Below are 13274 nucleotides of genomic sequence, written 5' to 3' on the forward strand. Positions count from 1 at the left end.
AGCCGCAGCGGCGGCGCTGTGGCGAGGCAAGGCCGCGCCTCTGGCGAGCGCTCTTCGACGGCGCCCTCAGCGTGAAGGGAGAACGGACGGGTTGGTATCCAGGGGGAACTGCACTTCTCCAGCGCGCGGGATCCGCTGGCGACTGACAAAATGGCTGCTGCACCACCGGAAGTGACGCGCGTCGAGGGCGGGGCCCGCGCCCTGATTGGAGCACGGTCGTTTTCTGGCTGGATGGGGCCGACTGAGTGACGTCAGGCCTGCGGGCGGACATTTTGGAAGCGGGTAGGCCCTTCGTGGGAGATCGAGGGGGTCGTTGGGCGGACATCTTAAGTCCTGGCAGTTCCCCTTTTCATTTTTCCCTTCTTTCCCACGCTTTCTAAGGAGCCACGTGTGGGAGGAGCTGGTGGGCAGTTGTGATCTCATCCCAGACCTCCGGAGGGGTAAAGGAGTAGGATTTTTTAACCTTCTGAGAGGCCCGACGTAAAAGCATCAGGTTTCGACCCTCCTAGCAAACTGTCCGTCTCTAGACAGGACCAAAGACGGCTCCAGCCATGGGGAAATCTAGGTTCCATTTAATAAGCGTTATGAAATTAAGTCCCTCGCCGGGCTCGGTGGCTCAGCCTGTAATCCCGCGCCTTTGGGAGGCTGAGGTGAGTGGATTGCCTGAGCACGCGGGTTCGAGACCCGCCTGGGCAGCGAGACCTCATCTCTCCAATAAATCAAAAAATCAGCCGGGCGTGGTAGCGCATGCCTGTAATTCCGGCTACTCGGAAGGCTGAGGCGGAAGGATCGCCGGAGCCCAGCAGGTCGAGGCTGCGGTGGCCGGGAGCAGCCACTGCACTCCAGTCTGGGCGACAGAGTGAGACTCCGACTCAAAAAAAAAAAAAGAAATTAAGTCCCTCGATGATAGAAGTTATTGTCGCTTCTAAACTTTCAAATGTTAGCTCAAAAGCTACCAGGAATAGTCGCGATTTTTCTGGAATGATCAGCATGCATAGGGACAATTTTCTGCACATAAAGGGCAATCGTGATGGAGAAAGGTGGGAAGGGGTAGGTAGCACTGTTTTCGTAGAGCTTCAATTGCGTATGTTTTTACGTAAATCTAGGGGGAAACGTTCTCCATTTTACACCCAACATATACCAAGGGCACAAGAGGCTGACAGACGAGCTGCGTTTCCCGGTGGGCACCGAGAGTCCTGCTTGAGGCATTTAGTTGGTAGTCCGGCGGTCCTCCTCCCACGAGCTCGGGGCGGACTGCACTTCCTGGCAACTGGGGTCGGGCGCTGGCGGCGAAACTTCAGTCCTCTTCCTCCACCAGGGAATCCGCAGCCTCCGTTAAGACCCTCGTGGAAGCAGGTAAGGTTAATGCAGGCGCTCAAAACTAGGATGCGCCCAGTCTCCGTGGCATTGGGGCGTGTACGTGTGCGCCAGATAGCCCGGACACGTGAGGCGGCATCGTTGGAAGACTACAGGTGTAGGGTCGTGAGCTTCCGAGGCTCAGAGAAAAAGCAAGACACAAGGTCGGGCATCTACTTAGGATTAATCAGTCTGCAGACTTCGCGATTACCGCTGGAAGAGGGAGGAATTAAAAAATGGCGTCCCACCCCTTTCCCCGAGGAGTGGGACAGAAAGCAGAACCCCAAAATCCACCCTCTAAAAGGATGCTTGGCCAGCCCCACTGCAATTCTGCAGTTATATCCCTCTAAGACGAAATAGATTTAAATAGAATTTTAAGTCAACAATACAGGTAGGATGTAAAAATGACAGAAGTGGAAGTGACGAATACTACTACAAATTTAAAAAACACATTCCTCCACCCAGTTTCTGCTAAAATACAGCGCGTGAAATCACTGAATCCACTAACGCTCGGATTCTCCTTTGGGCCAATTAAAACAGACGTTCTAATAAAATGCTTTCCCTATGGACAAATTGTCTTCCTGAGCAAAGCTAAACCTGCTGTACCATGAGAACAGGTAATTGATGTTTATTTCCAGCTCCTTCTGGGCTGCAAGCTACCTAGGACTCAAGGGTAATCAGAAGTTCCACTTTACTAAAAGCCAAAATTTAGACCAGAAAAGCAATAAAGGTACATTTTATAACATATCCAAAAATTAGAACCCATAACTCTGCGAATATTTTATTTTCCTTGTCCACAGCTAAGTGATATTTCTACTGTAATTCCATAAAAACGTTGTCATTACAATGAAAGGGTTTTTTGAAGTAAAATGTTTAATATTTTCCCTTTATGGACAAAGGTCTGAGTGCATCTCACACATCACGTTCCCAAAAGGGGCTTATTCCTTTTACCTTGGATAGAATTGGGGAAATGTTGACGATACCTTGACCTAATATTCCTACATGTAAAAAAGCATGTTTTCAAGAGGACTCATTTGTCCATAGTATCCTTAACTTTGCACAGGTTGGCAGGTAACAGACTGCTTTCGGTAGTCTATTCTTTAAATAAATTATAATCGCTTGTTATTTTCCAGCTACTCAAACATTTTTGCAATTTAACATGGCTGTCAACTCCCCAGCTCAACAAACTACTCTGGAAATCTAGTTACCCACGAAGCAGCACTCTCCATTTAAACTAATTTTCTGTGAGCGAGAGCAGAATACAGCTGATAGTTTTAAGCACCTTCAACTCAGCTTTCAGCTATTAGTAAGGTGGGATACCAATGAATAGAAGCAAACCCATTATAAAATATTTATGAGAAAAGGTAATTTAACAAGAAAGTCATATAAGATTTACTTTCTGCAAGCAGAGAAATTATAGAAAAGCACATTTTTATATTCACCTGGACTAAATCTATGCAGCATCCTAGTACTTGCAGCCGTGTAACCAAAAAGACAATGAAGTCTGTGCCCAAGACACTGAAGCTAAGCAAAGCCAGTGCTCAACCATTGATTTTATGAATCGTATTTTGCTTGACATCTCTCCAACTGACTTTAGGAGGCATTATTCCTGAGAAATGAACTTTTGTTTGTTTTTTAATTTGAAGTCGCACTCTGTCGTCCAGGCTGGAGTGCAATGACATCACAACCACCACCACAGCCTGAACCTGCTAGGCTCAAGATCCTTCTGCCTCAGCTTCCAAATGGCAAAACTATAGACACACGCTACCACACCAGGGTAAATTTTTTATTTTAGAGATGAGGTCCCGCCGAGGTGTCCAAAGCTGGTCTTCAAACCCCTGGGTTCAGGCAATCCTCTTTGCCTCTGCCTCTCAAAGTGCTGGGATTAGGTATGAGCCAACCCACCCAGCCTCCTAGAAATTAACTTTTAAAAACTGTCTACTTCTTAAATTCTCAGCAGCATTGATAGTTCTCCTATCACTATGTAGGCCCAACATGCCTGTTACAAGAGTAAAAAAAATACAGCACAACCAAGAGTTACAGTCAGATCTTTATTTAAAAATCAGATCTGCCAACTTAACGCTTTCCACCAACTCGGGGAGCAGAAACCTTCACAGGCTTCACAATCTTTTGCTTAGGTGCTGCCTTCGTGGGTGCCTGTAAAAAGATAACATGCCATGTGTGTAATTATTCCACAAAACATTTAAAAAATTTATTTTAAAGATGTGGGTTACAATCCAAGATTAGGCAGATAAGTGGAACATTTTATTACCCATCTCTTACGTCCAGATTCTCCATGTATCTTAGATCACTTTCTTGTAGTTTAACTGCATTCATATTACCAATCATTTGATGTAAACCACCACCCAATATTCAAAGTCCATCTTTACAACGAAAGATGAAGACTAAGACATCATCATAGATTAGAGGGGAGTAAGGACATACAACTAAGTGCAACGTGGGATCCTGAATTGTATCCTAACAGAGAACATTATGTTTTATTTGTGGTATAGGATAGATGTTAATTTCTGGTTTTGAAACCTTTACAAAATTGGTAACCTTGAGAAAAAGCTGGGTAAACTCTACTATTACTGTAAACCTCTGAGTTAAAGTTATTTCAAAAAAATACAGCTTGAAATACAAAAGCCACCCTTTATTTCCCCTTTCCCAATTCTTAACATTAACAAATGCTTTGGCTCCTGGACAGGGGAACTCTCTGGAGACCCAAACCACTCACTTAGAAATCAGTTACAAACATCATTTCCAATCAGACCTTGCAATAAGTTTCTTAAAACTGAAATTTTATATAAAAATTTGGATTAAAAGTTTTCCTGTTGTATTGCTTAAGAAATCCAAGCAACCCATAATTACCTTAGCAGCAGCCATGGCAGTCTTTTTAGATGCTTGCTTAGCTTTTTTTGCTTCCTTAGCAGCCCTGTGGGATTAAAAATAAGACAAAACACTTTACTACTTAAGGGTACAGCTTATTTTATTTATTGTTTTGAGTTGGAGTCTTACTCTGTCACCCAGACTGGAGTGCAGTGGCGTGCTCCTGGCCACCGCAGCCTCGACCTGCTGGGCTCCAGCAATACTTCCACCTCAGCCTTCCAAGTAGCTGGACCTACAGGCACGCGCTACCACGCCCGGCTAATTTTTTGATTTATCGTAGAGATGAGGTCTCGCCAAGTTGCCCAGGCGGGTCTCGAACTCGCAGGTTCAGGCAATCCACTCACCTCAGCCTCCCAAAGCACGGGATTATAGGCTGAGCCACCGAGCCTGGCTAAGGGTACAGCTTATTGACCAGGCTGGAGTGTGCTGGGCAAGTAGAACAATCACATTTCTTACATTCCCATCTCCATCTATTTGTAGGTTAAATCAAGGGGATCTGTCAAATTTAACCACCACATCAGCTTAACATGTATTACATTGCATGGTAACTACAACTGCATAGAGAATTTCAATACAACAAATTACTTAGACTACATAATAAATCTAAAAATTTATAATCAACAATTCTAATATAAATGGAAATATAAAAGTAAGAATAGCGAATTAGGTTCTGGAGCCTACAAATGCAAACATAACCGAAAGTCAATCTCAGTAGCTGAAATGCTCGTAAAGAAGCCTTCCTCACCTGATGGCTTGTTCTCGTTGAGCCTTTCTAACTTCAGGTTTCTGATTCCTCTTGGCCATTATATCAGCAAGAGATGCACCAGTAATGGCCCTCTGGAATTTTACTGCACGGCGGGTTCTTTTCTTTTGAATTTCTTCCTACAAAACACAAAGATGGGGGACACACTTAGGAACCTGCTCTCATGAATTTGATGAAGTCGTAAGATTCATATTCAACAAAAAGTTATTCACACAATTATTTGAACTAAAACATGTTTTCCACTTATGGATTGTGTAAGCCACTATTACAAATTCTGGCCATTTTCTTACTAATTTAAAAAGACAAAAAACTAAGGAAGTGGTTATTTCATGAACTGGATGGTACTGTTAAGTGGTTTTGGTTAAGACTTGTTTACACGTTTAATAATTTACTGGCCACATTGCCTCTGAGTTTTGGCCCCCTTTCCAATCTGTGAAAGGTGACTAACAAACTTCTTTCTGGGGGGAGGGGGATGGGATTAACAGTAGCAAATATCTGTCTGGGGATAGGAAAACACCTCTTATCAACAGGGTGCCTGAATGAAACGTAATTGTACACCTAACCCTTAACTGTACCCCACAAAACCATAATAAAAAATATTGATTAATAAAAAAATAAAAATAAAAAAATAAACTTCTTTCTACTTTCTTGGTTGCAATCTTGCACTATTCCCACGGCACCAGTCCACCTTGCCTCAGTTGACTTTCAATGACCATTTTTATACCTACCCCTGAATTGTACCTCACATTTTAAAATTTTTTTTAAAAAGATAGCAAAAACAAAACACAAAAAAATGAAGTTATTCTGGCAAAAAAAAAATTTTTTTTACTTATAGAAAAAAAGATCAAACCTCAAGTCACCTATTTTAACTCAAAGAACTATCACTGGGAGAAATACTCAAGTTAGACAACGATGAAAGTGAAGCCACCCAATTTAGGTAGTGTCTAGGAATCAAGGCAGAGTGAAATTCTAAGATTTCCTGCAGGTTCTATATTGGAAACCTCCACTACACAATGCTTGTGAGAAAAAAAGACCTTTCGGTGCACCTTTAAGTTCACAACAAGCCGGGCTCGGTGGCTCAGCCTGTAATAATACGCCTTTAGGGGGCTGAGGTGAGTGGATTGCCTGAGCCCGCGGGTTCAAGACCCGCCTGGGCAGCGAGACCTCATCTCTACAATAAATCAAAAAATCAGCCGGGCATGGTAGTGCATGCCTGTAATTCCAGCTACTTGGAAGGCTGAGGCGGAAGGATCGCCAGAGCCCAGCAGGTCGAGGCTGCGGTGGCCGGGAGCGGCCACTGCACTCCAGTCTGGGCAACAGAGTGAGACTCCACCTCAAAAAAAAAAAAAAAAAAGAGTTCACAACAAAACATATTTGAAGAATTATTAAGGAAAGGATATATAAAATTACCTTTAAAATATTTTTAAAAGCAGGATTTACTGAGAGGACAGAAAAGCTCCCACAGTGGGAGGAGACCTGAAGGGGTTGCCCTACTTTAAATTTTTTAACAAAAGACATATATATTTTTTTTAAAGCTGGAGTCTCAAGGTTGCCCAGGCTGGAATGCAGTGGCACACTCACAGCCACCACAGCCTCAACCTGCTGGACTCTGGCAATCCTTCCACCTCAGCCTTCCAAGTAATTGGAACTACAGGTGTGCGCCACCACGCCCACCTAGTTTTTTTGGTTTATTGTAGAGATAAGGTCTCACCAAGTTGTCCAGGCTGGTCTCAAACCCTGGGCTCCAGCAACCCTCTCACACCAGCCTTCCAACAAAGTACTGGGAGTACAAGTGTGAGCCACCGTGCCCAGCTTTCTTTTTCTTCCATCAATCCATTCTTTTTTTTTTTTTTTAATTTTAAAGATGTGGGGTGCGATTCAGGCTTAGGTATACAAATGATCACTGTACAGGTAAAGTTTGGGCCTGATTTTGGTGCCCACTCTGCCTGGTTTGAGATCAAGTACCCTTATTGATGAACTGTGCCCCCCTCACGCCCCTGGCAGTGTCCTGCTACTGCCAGTTCCTTTCTTATGCAGCTATAATTGCTCAGGGTCTGCTTATGAGTGAGACGTGTATGGTTTTAAATACATCCTCATCTTAAACTTCTTCTCAGAGGAAATCTTGTAGAAATGCCAACCATTTACCTGTTTTTATATCTTGTCTCAAATCCATTTTAAAATACTGTTCTTATTTTAAGATATACAGAACAAAGTTGACCATTTTAACCTTTTTAAAGGGTCTAATTTAGTGCCACTAAGTACTTTCATGCTGTGCAACCATCATCACTGTCCACCTCCAGAACTTTTAAGCGATGTGATCTTGGCTGGCTCAGCCTGTAATCCCAGCAATTTGGGAGATGAAGGTGAGTGACTGCCTGAGCCCGTGGGTTCGAGACCAGCCTGGGCAACTTGGTGAGACCGTGTCTCTACAATAAATCAAAAATTAGCTGGGCATGGTAGTGCGTGCCTGTAGTTTCAGCTACTTGGAAGGCTGAAGCAAAAGGATTGCTGGAGCCCAACAGGTCCACTGCACTCCAGCCTAAGGGAGAGAGGGAGACTCCAATCCAAAAAAAAAGAGACATGGTCTCAATATGTTACCCAGGTTGGCCTCGAACTCCTGAGCTCAAGTACTACTTCCACCTCAGCCTCCCTAGATGCTGGCATTACTGGAACATGTCACTGTACCCAGCTACATCATCTCAAACTCTAAACCCACTAATCAAACTTCCCATTCCTCCCTCCCCCCATAGCTCCTAGTAATCTCTATTCTACTGTCTATAGAAGCGTGCCTACTATAAGTTCCTTATAAAAGCAGAGCTGTACACTATCTATTCGGCTTAGAACACTTAGCCTGTCTCCAGGATTCATCCAAGCTGGCTGATAAGCCTCCCACCCAGCCACCCAAGTAGTTGGACTACAGACCAATATGCTGGGCGTTACTATAAAACATTATCCGTAGGAGTGATCCAAGTCTTTCTTTCCAATTTTTTTAGTATAAACCTACAAGTGGAATTGCTGATCACACGATCACTTTTGTATTTATCTTTCTGGGGAAACACCAAATGGTTATCCACAGCGGCCGCACCATTTTATGTTCAGCAGTGCACAAAAGTTCCAATTTCTTCTCATTCTCACCAACACTGATAATTTCCCAGTTTTGATAACAGACACCCTAATGGGTTCATCAAATGAAATTAGAAATGAATGGCTCCTTCTTGGGACATTTCAACTTAATACATCTAAAGGCATTTCTTTCTCACAATACCTAGGTTAAGTCTTTCATCCAGGAGATGCTCGTTAAATAAATATTCACAAACCTAAGGATTCCAAGCCTCCCGAATAGTATAAGTCTTAGTCTTTTTTCCTCACAAATCTCTTTCGCCCAGCTAAGAGGGCACTTTACACACACACGCGCGCGCCTGTCAATTACAGCATTTTGGGAGGAGGATTACTTGAGCCCAGGAGTTTGACACCAGCTTAGGCAACAGAGCAAGACCTCATTCCTACAAAAAAATTTAAACTATTAGCCTGGCGTTCTAGCGTGTACCTCTAGTCCCAGCTACCTGGGAGGCTGAGGCAGAAGCTCACCTGAGCCCAGGAGGTCAAGCTGTGATTGTGCCACTGCACTCCTGCCTGGGCAACAGAGACCCTGCCTCAAAAAAATAAAATAAAAAGGCACCAAGAAAACATAGAACATTCAGTCTTGAGAACGTTTCATGAAAGACTCCATAACTGATACCTATGATGGGACCAATCTCTAAAGTACTATAATCTAAACCAAATTACCTTAACTACTCAATTTACACCCACCGATACAACATAAGCCTCCTATGGCGTCCTATAATCCAAATGAGCTTAATGTAATGTATCTGACTTGCATTAGGGCGTGCTTTCAAATCTCATCTCGGTACTGTTAGCCTAATATAAGAGGACAATTTTTATCTCACTGACACTTTACAGTTGAAGAGCACTTTCACGTACCAACTCATTTAATGACAATTTTACAGAGCCCCAAACCAACGTTCAGAGAGCTGTAACTACTCCAAGACTAGCCCACATCATCAAAGGTGCGCCACTTACCGACTGTCCCTTTTTGTGCTTTCTTCTATAGAGGACAGTCCAGTTTATTTGCCGAGGATTCCTCTTGGAAAGGAACGCTGACTCGCATTTTGCGTTAAGAAACTGAAAGACCTAGAATGATAAAATTCCAAGTAACTACCTCCTCAACTATGCAAAGCGTACATGAAACTGAGCTTGAAATGCTTATAAAATTCACTCTAGCTTTTTTCTCATGTCACAAAACTGAGACCCACAAGGACCGGAAGGCTCACGCCACCCAGCAGGAAAGTAACTGGGTGGCACCCACAAGGTCTGCGCGTGTGGTTTTTTCTCGAGGACAGGCAAAACTACGCTCCCAGCAAAGGCTGGGGTGGTGCGTCCGATCCTGGAAGCATTCTTCTCTCGTGCCCCCTGCGATTGCCAAGAGGACGTGGTGCCCCAAAACCACAGGATACCTCGGCATCCCAGTTAGGTACTCGACCTGTCTCACCGGAGATCGACACTCAATGCCGCTTCTCTTAGAAGTTTCGGATCCCAACAAACGTTCCATATAGGGTCCCCAAAGCCTGGCCTTTCCTCCTCGGGGTACAAGCAGTCACGTTATGCCGACCGGCCTTTTTACCTTCCCGTCGGTCCTGGCGTAGCGCCTCCCGTGTCCAGGGTAAATCTTGTAGCCGCTGAAACTGCACAACTCGACCCTGCAACAAAAGGGGAAAGCCTATTAAGGAGGGTGTCTGCGGTAAGGAGAAGCCATCCCCAAGACGCCTGAGAGGCGTTCGGCCCGAGGATGGAAGCGGATTAGAAACCACAGTCCTCGCTTACTTCATGGCGGCAGATCCGGGAGAAGAGGGAAGACGGCGAAGAGAAGGAGAGGATCACGGGAAGAGACCTTATAGGCCGCGGGGCAAATCTCCTCCCTAAATTCCCTTCGAGGGCCCCGTCGCTCCGTGATGACGTCGCCGCGCGGGTCGACCGATCTCGGTTTCCGCGATGATTGATTTCCTGGGGAGGAATTCTGCGAGAGGCGGGGCCGGAGGGAGGTGACGGCCAGCAAGGCGGTAGTTCTGTCCTGCTATCAAGTGTTCCAGAGCCGTCGTCCTGCGCAGAGAATGTGAACGGGAGAGAAAGATGTCCTGTCTTCTCTCTCTTTTTTTAATTAAAGTATTTTTACTTTTTTAGAGACAGGCGCTCGTTCTGTCGCCAAGGCTGGGGTGCAGCGGCGCGATCATAACTCACTGCAGCCTCGAACTCCTGGACGCAAGAGATCCTCCCGCCTCAGCCTCCCGAGCAGCCGGGACTACAGTCATGAGCCACTGCGCATGGCCTAATATTTTGTTTTGTTTTTACTTTTTTGTGGCGACGGGTCTCGCTCTGTCGCCCAGGCTGGAGTGCAGATCATAACTCACCGCAGCGTCAAACTCTTGGGCTCAAGCGATCCTTCCGCCTCGGCTTCTCGAGTCCCTGGGACGGTAGTCCTAGTCGCACACCACACTGTGCCCAGCTAATTGCCTTGTTTTGTTTTTGTGTTAGTTGGAGGCTCACTCAGTCACCCAAGCTGGAGTGCAGTAGCACGCTCACGGCCACCCCAGCATCGACCTGCTGGGCTCCGGCGATCCTTCGCGTCCACCTTCCAAGTAGACGGAACTGCAGGCGCGCGCCACTACGCCCGGCTAGTTTTTGTGGTTTTTATTGTAGAGACGAGGTCTCACCAAGTTGCCCAGGCTGGTCTCGAACCCCTGGTCTCGAGCCACCGCGCTGAGCTTCATGCCTTTGTTATTATAGACGAAATATAGCCGGGCGTGGTAGCGCGCGCCTCTAGTTCCAGCTAGTTGGAAGGCTGAGGCGGAAGGATCGCTGGAGCCCAGCAGGTCGAGGCTGGGGTGGCCGTGAGCGTGCTACTGCACTTCAGCCTGGGGACAGAGTGAGACTACAACTCAAAAAAAAAAAGTTTCAAACAATTATTATGTGCCTTGGGATTGAAAGATTTAAGTCCTAAGATTCAGTCCTAAAAACAGTAAGCACCACTTATGTTATCTTGTAATTTAAAAAACACTTTAAGGGAAAAAAATACCAGCCTATACAAGACAGTTTAAATAGCAACCCCGTATTAGATAAATACAGGAAACTGTAGGAGCCTGTCAATAGGTGAATATGTAAGCAAACTATAATGTATATCAATGTTCTTTGACTCAACAATAAAGTGGAATGAACTGTTGATTTATACAACAATACGGATGGATCTCAAACATTAGGCTAATTGAAAGAAGCCTTACTTACATTAAAAAGTACATCCTGTATGATTCCTTATATATCAAGTTCCTTATATATCAAGTTCTACACCATGCAAAACTAATCTGTGGTGGGGAAGAAATCAGAACAGTGGTTGCCAATGTCTGGGAGGGGAAAGATTGGCTGGAAAGGGGTAGGAGGGACCTTTCTTTGTTAGTGTTTGTGCTCTATATCTTCATGGGTTTTGGATTAATTACACAGTTTGTCAAAACTCAGGAGATGTTCATTTAAGATTTGAAAATTGCCGGACACAGTGACTCATGCCTGTAATCCCAGCACTTTGGGGGGCTGAGGCAAGAGGATTGCCTGAGCCCAGGGGTTCAAGACCAGCCCAGGCAACTTGGCGAGACCTTGTCACTACAATAAACAAAAAAATTAGCCGGGTGTGGTGGCGTGCGCCTGTAGTTCCAGCTACTTTGAAGGCTTAGGCAGAAGGATCATTTGAACCCAGCAGGTTGAGGCTGGGGTAGTGGTGAGTATGCCATGGCGTTCCAGACTGGGCAACAGAGTGAGACTCCTACTCAAAAAAAGAAGATTTGAGAATTTCATTGTACATAAATTTTACTTCAGCACAAAGGAAACTAAATATTGAGCACTGGTTAATGAAATACATGGTGAAGTATTTAAGGAGAAGTGTACTGATCCATTACAAAACATGATGGCACTTCATAAGGGAGGGAGAACGTTTTGCAGGATACTCTGTAGTAAAACAACAACAACGAAAAAAAAAAACATGATGGTGGCTCAAGCCTGTAATCCCAGCACTTTGGAAAGCTGAAGTGAGGGGATTGCCAGAGCCCATGGGTTCAAGAACAGCCTGGTAAACTTGGCAAGACTGCAACTCTACAATTAAAAAAAAAATTAGCTGGGCATGGTAGCACTTGCCTATAGTTCTAGCTACTTGTAAGGCTGAGGCGGAGGGATCTCCTGCGCCCAGCAGGTCAACGCTAGGGTGGCTGTGAGTGTGTCACTGCACTCCAGCCTGGGAGACGGAGTGAGCCTCCAACTCAAAAAAAAAAAAAGAACATCATCATCATCGTCCCAGTGGTGGGATGATGAAGCAGGAGGATCACTTGAAGCTAGGAGTTTGAGATGATCCTGGGCAACATAGCCAGACACCATCTCTACAAAAAATGTTTAAAAATTAGCTAGGTATGGTAGTTCATGCCTGTGGTCCTAGCTACTTGGGAAACTGAGGTGGGAGTGTTGTTTTGAGCCCAGGAGTTCGAGGCTGCAGTGAGCTATGGTCAGGCCACTCTGCCCCAGCTTGGGTGACAGAGTGAGACCCTGTCTCAAAAACAAACTGACCAGCCAAAGCAGGAGGATTGCTTCAGCCTAAAAGTTCAAGACCAGCCTGAGCAACATAGAGGGAACTTGTCCCTACAAAAAATAAAAATTAGGTATGGTGGCATGCACCAGCTACTTGGGAGGCTGAGGCAAAATGATTGCTTGAGTCCAGGAGTTCGAGGCTTCGGTGAGCCATGATTTTTCCACTGCATTCCAGCCTGGGTAACAGTGAGACTCTGACTGAAAAAACAAACAAATGGATGGATGGGGGATAGATGGACGTACATGTGCTAAAACAAGTATAATAAAATGCTGATAATAGAATCAAAATGTAGGTAAATGAGTGTTCTTTGCAAAATTCTTTGCATTTTTCTGTGTTTGAAATGTTTCATAATAACGTTTGGGAAAATAAATAGAGACATCTTCTGGGAGGAACTGGTATTACTGATTGGCTTAGAAAGGCAAGTACAACAAAGCATGGTTTTTAAAAATATGAGTCGGTATGTAATAGCTGCTTATTATTTTTCACATACCTCCTACTTGTTCTCTCATGTGTGTAAGCTGGAAAGCTTTCTCCCTGTCAACTGTCTAACCTCCTACTCAGATTTTACTTTCTGTAGATAAGGATCAG

At 44.8% G+C, this 13274-nt stretch overlaps 1 protein-coding gene across 1 annotated transcript; it reads right to left on the reverse strand.

Annotated features, from left to right (window-relative positions):
* Nucleotides 1-3389: 3389 nt before the first annotated feature.
* On the reverse strand, nucleotides 3390-9979 carry RPL24 (ribosomal protein L24). Its single transcript, XM_008074457.2, has 6 exons — nucleotides 9890-9979; nucleotides 9690-9765; nucleotides 9089-9199; nucleotides 4991-5127; nucleotides 4228-4291; nucleotides 3390-3513 (listed from the first exon to the last, which is right to left on the reverse strand). Exons 1-6 carry the CDS (start codon nucleotides 9892-9894, stop codon nucleotides 3433-3435), a joined length of 474 nt encoding a protein of 157 aa, XP_008072648.1. The 5' UTR covers nucleotides 9895-9979; the 3' UTR covers nucleotides 3390-3432.
* Between the last annotated feature and the right edge of the window lie 3295 nt (nucleotides 9980-13274).

Source organism: Carlito syrichta, unplaced genomic scaffold, assembly GCF_000164805.1.
Source record: "Carlito syrichta isolate Samal-C Ts95f unplaced genomic scaffold, Tarsius_syrichta-2.0.1 Scaffold316463, whole genome shotgun sequence".
NCBI lineage: Eukaryota > Metazoa > Chordata > Mammalia > Primates > Tarsiidae > Carlito > Carlito syrichta.

Excerpts from the sequence above, each read along its gene's own strand:
- RPL24 (XM_008074457.2), bottom strand. Across the intron at positions 5,128-9,088 it reads AGCACAAAAAGGGACAGTCG|GAAGAAATTCAAAAGAAAAG; the intron begins GTAAGTGGCGCA and ends TGTGTTTTGTAG. Across the intron at positions 3,514-4,227 it reads CTGCCATGGCTGCTGCTAAG|GCACCCACGAAGGCAGCACC; the intron begins GTAATTATGGGT and ends ATCTTTTTACAG.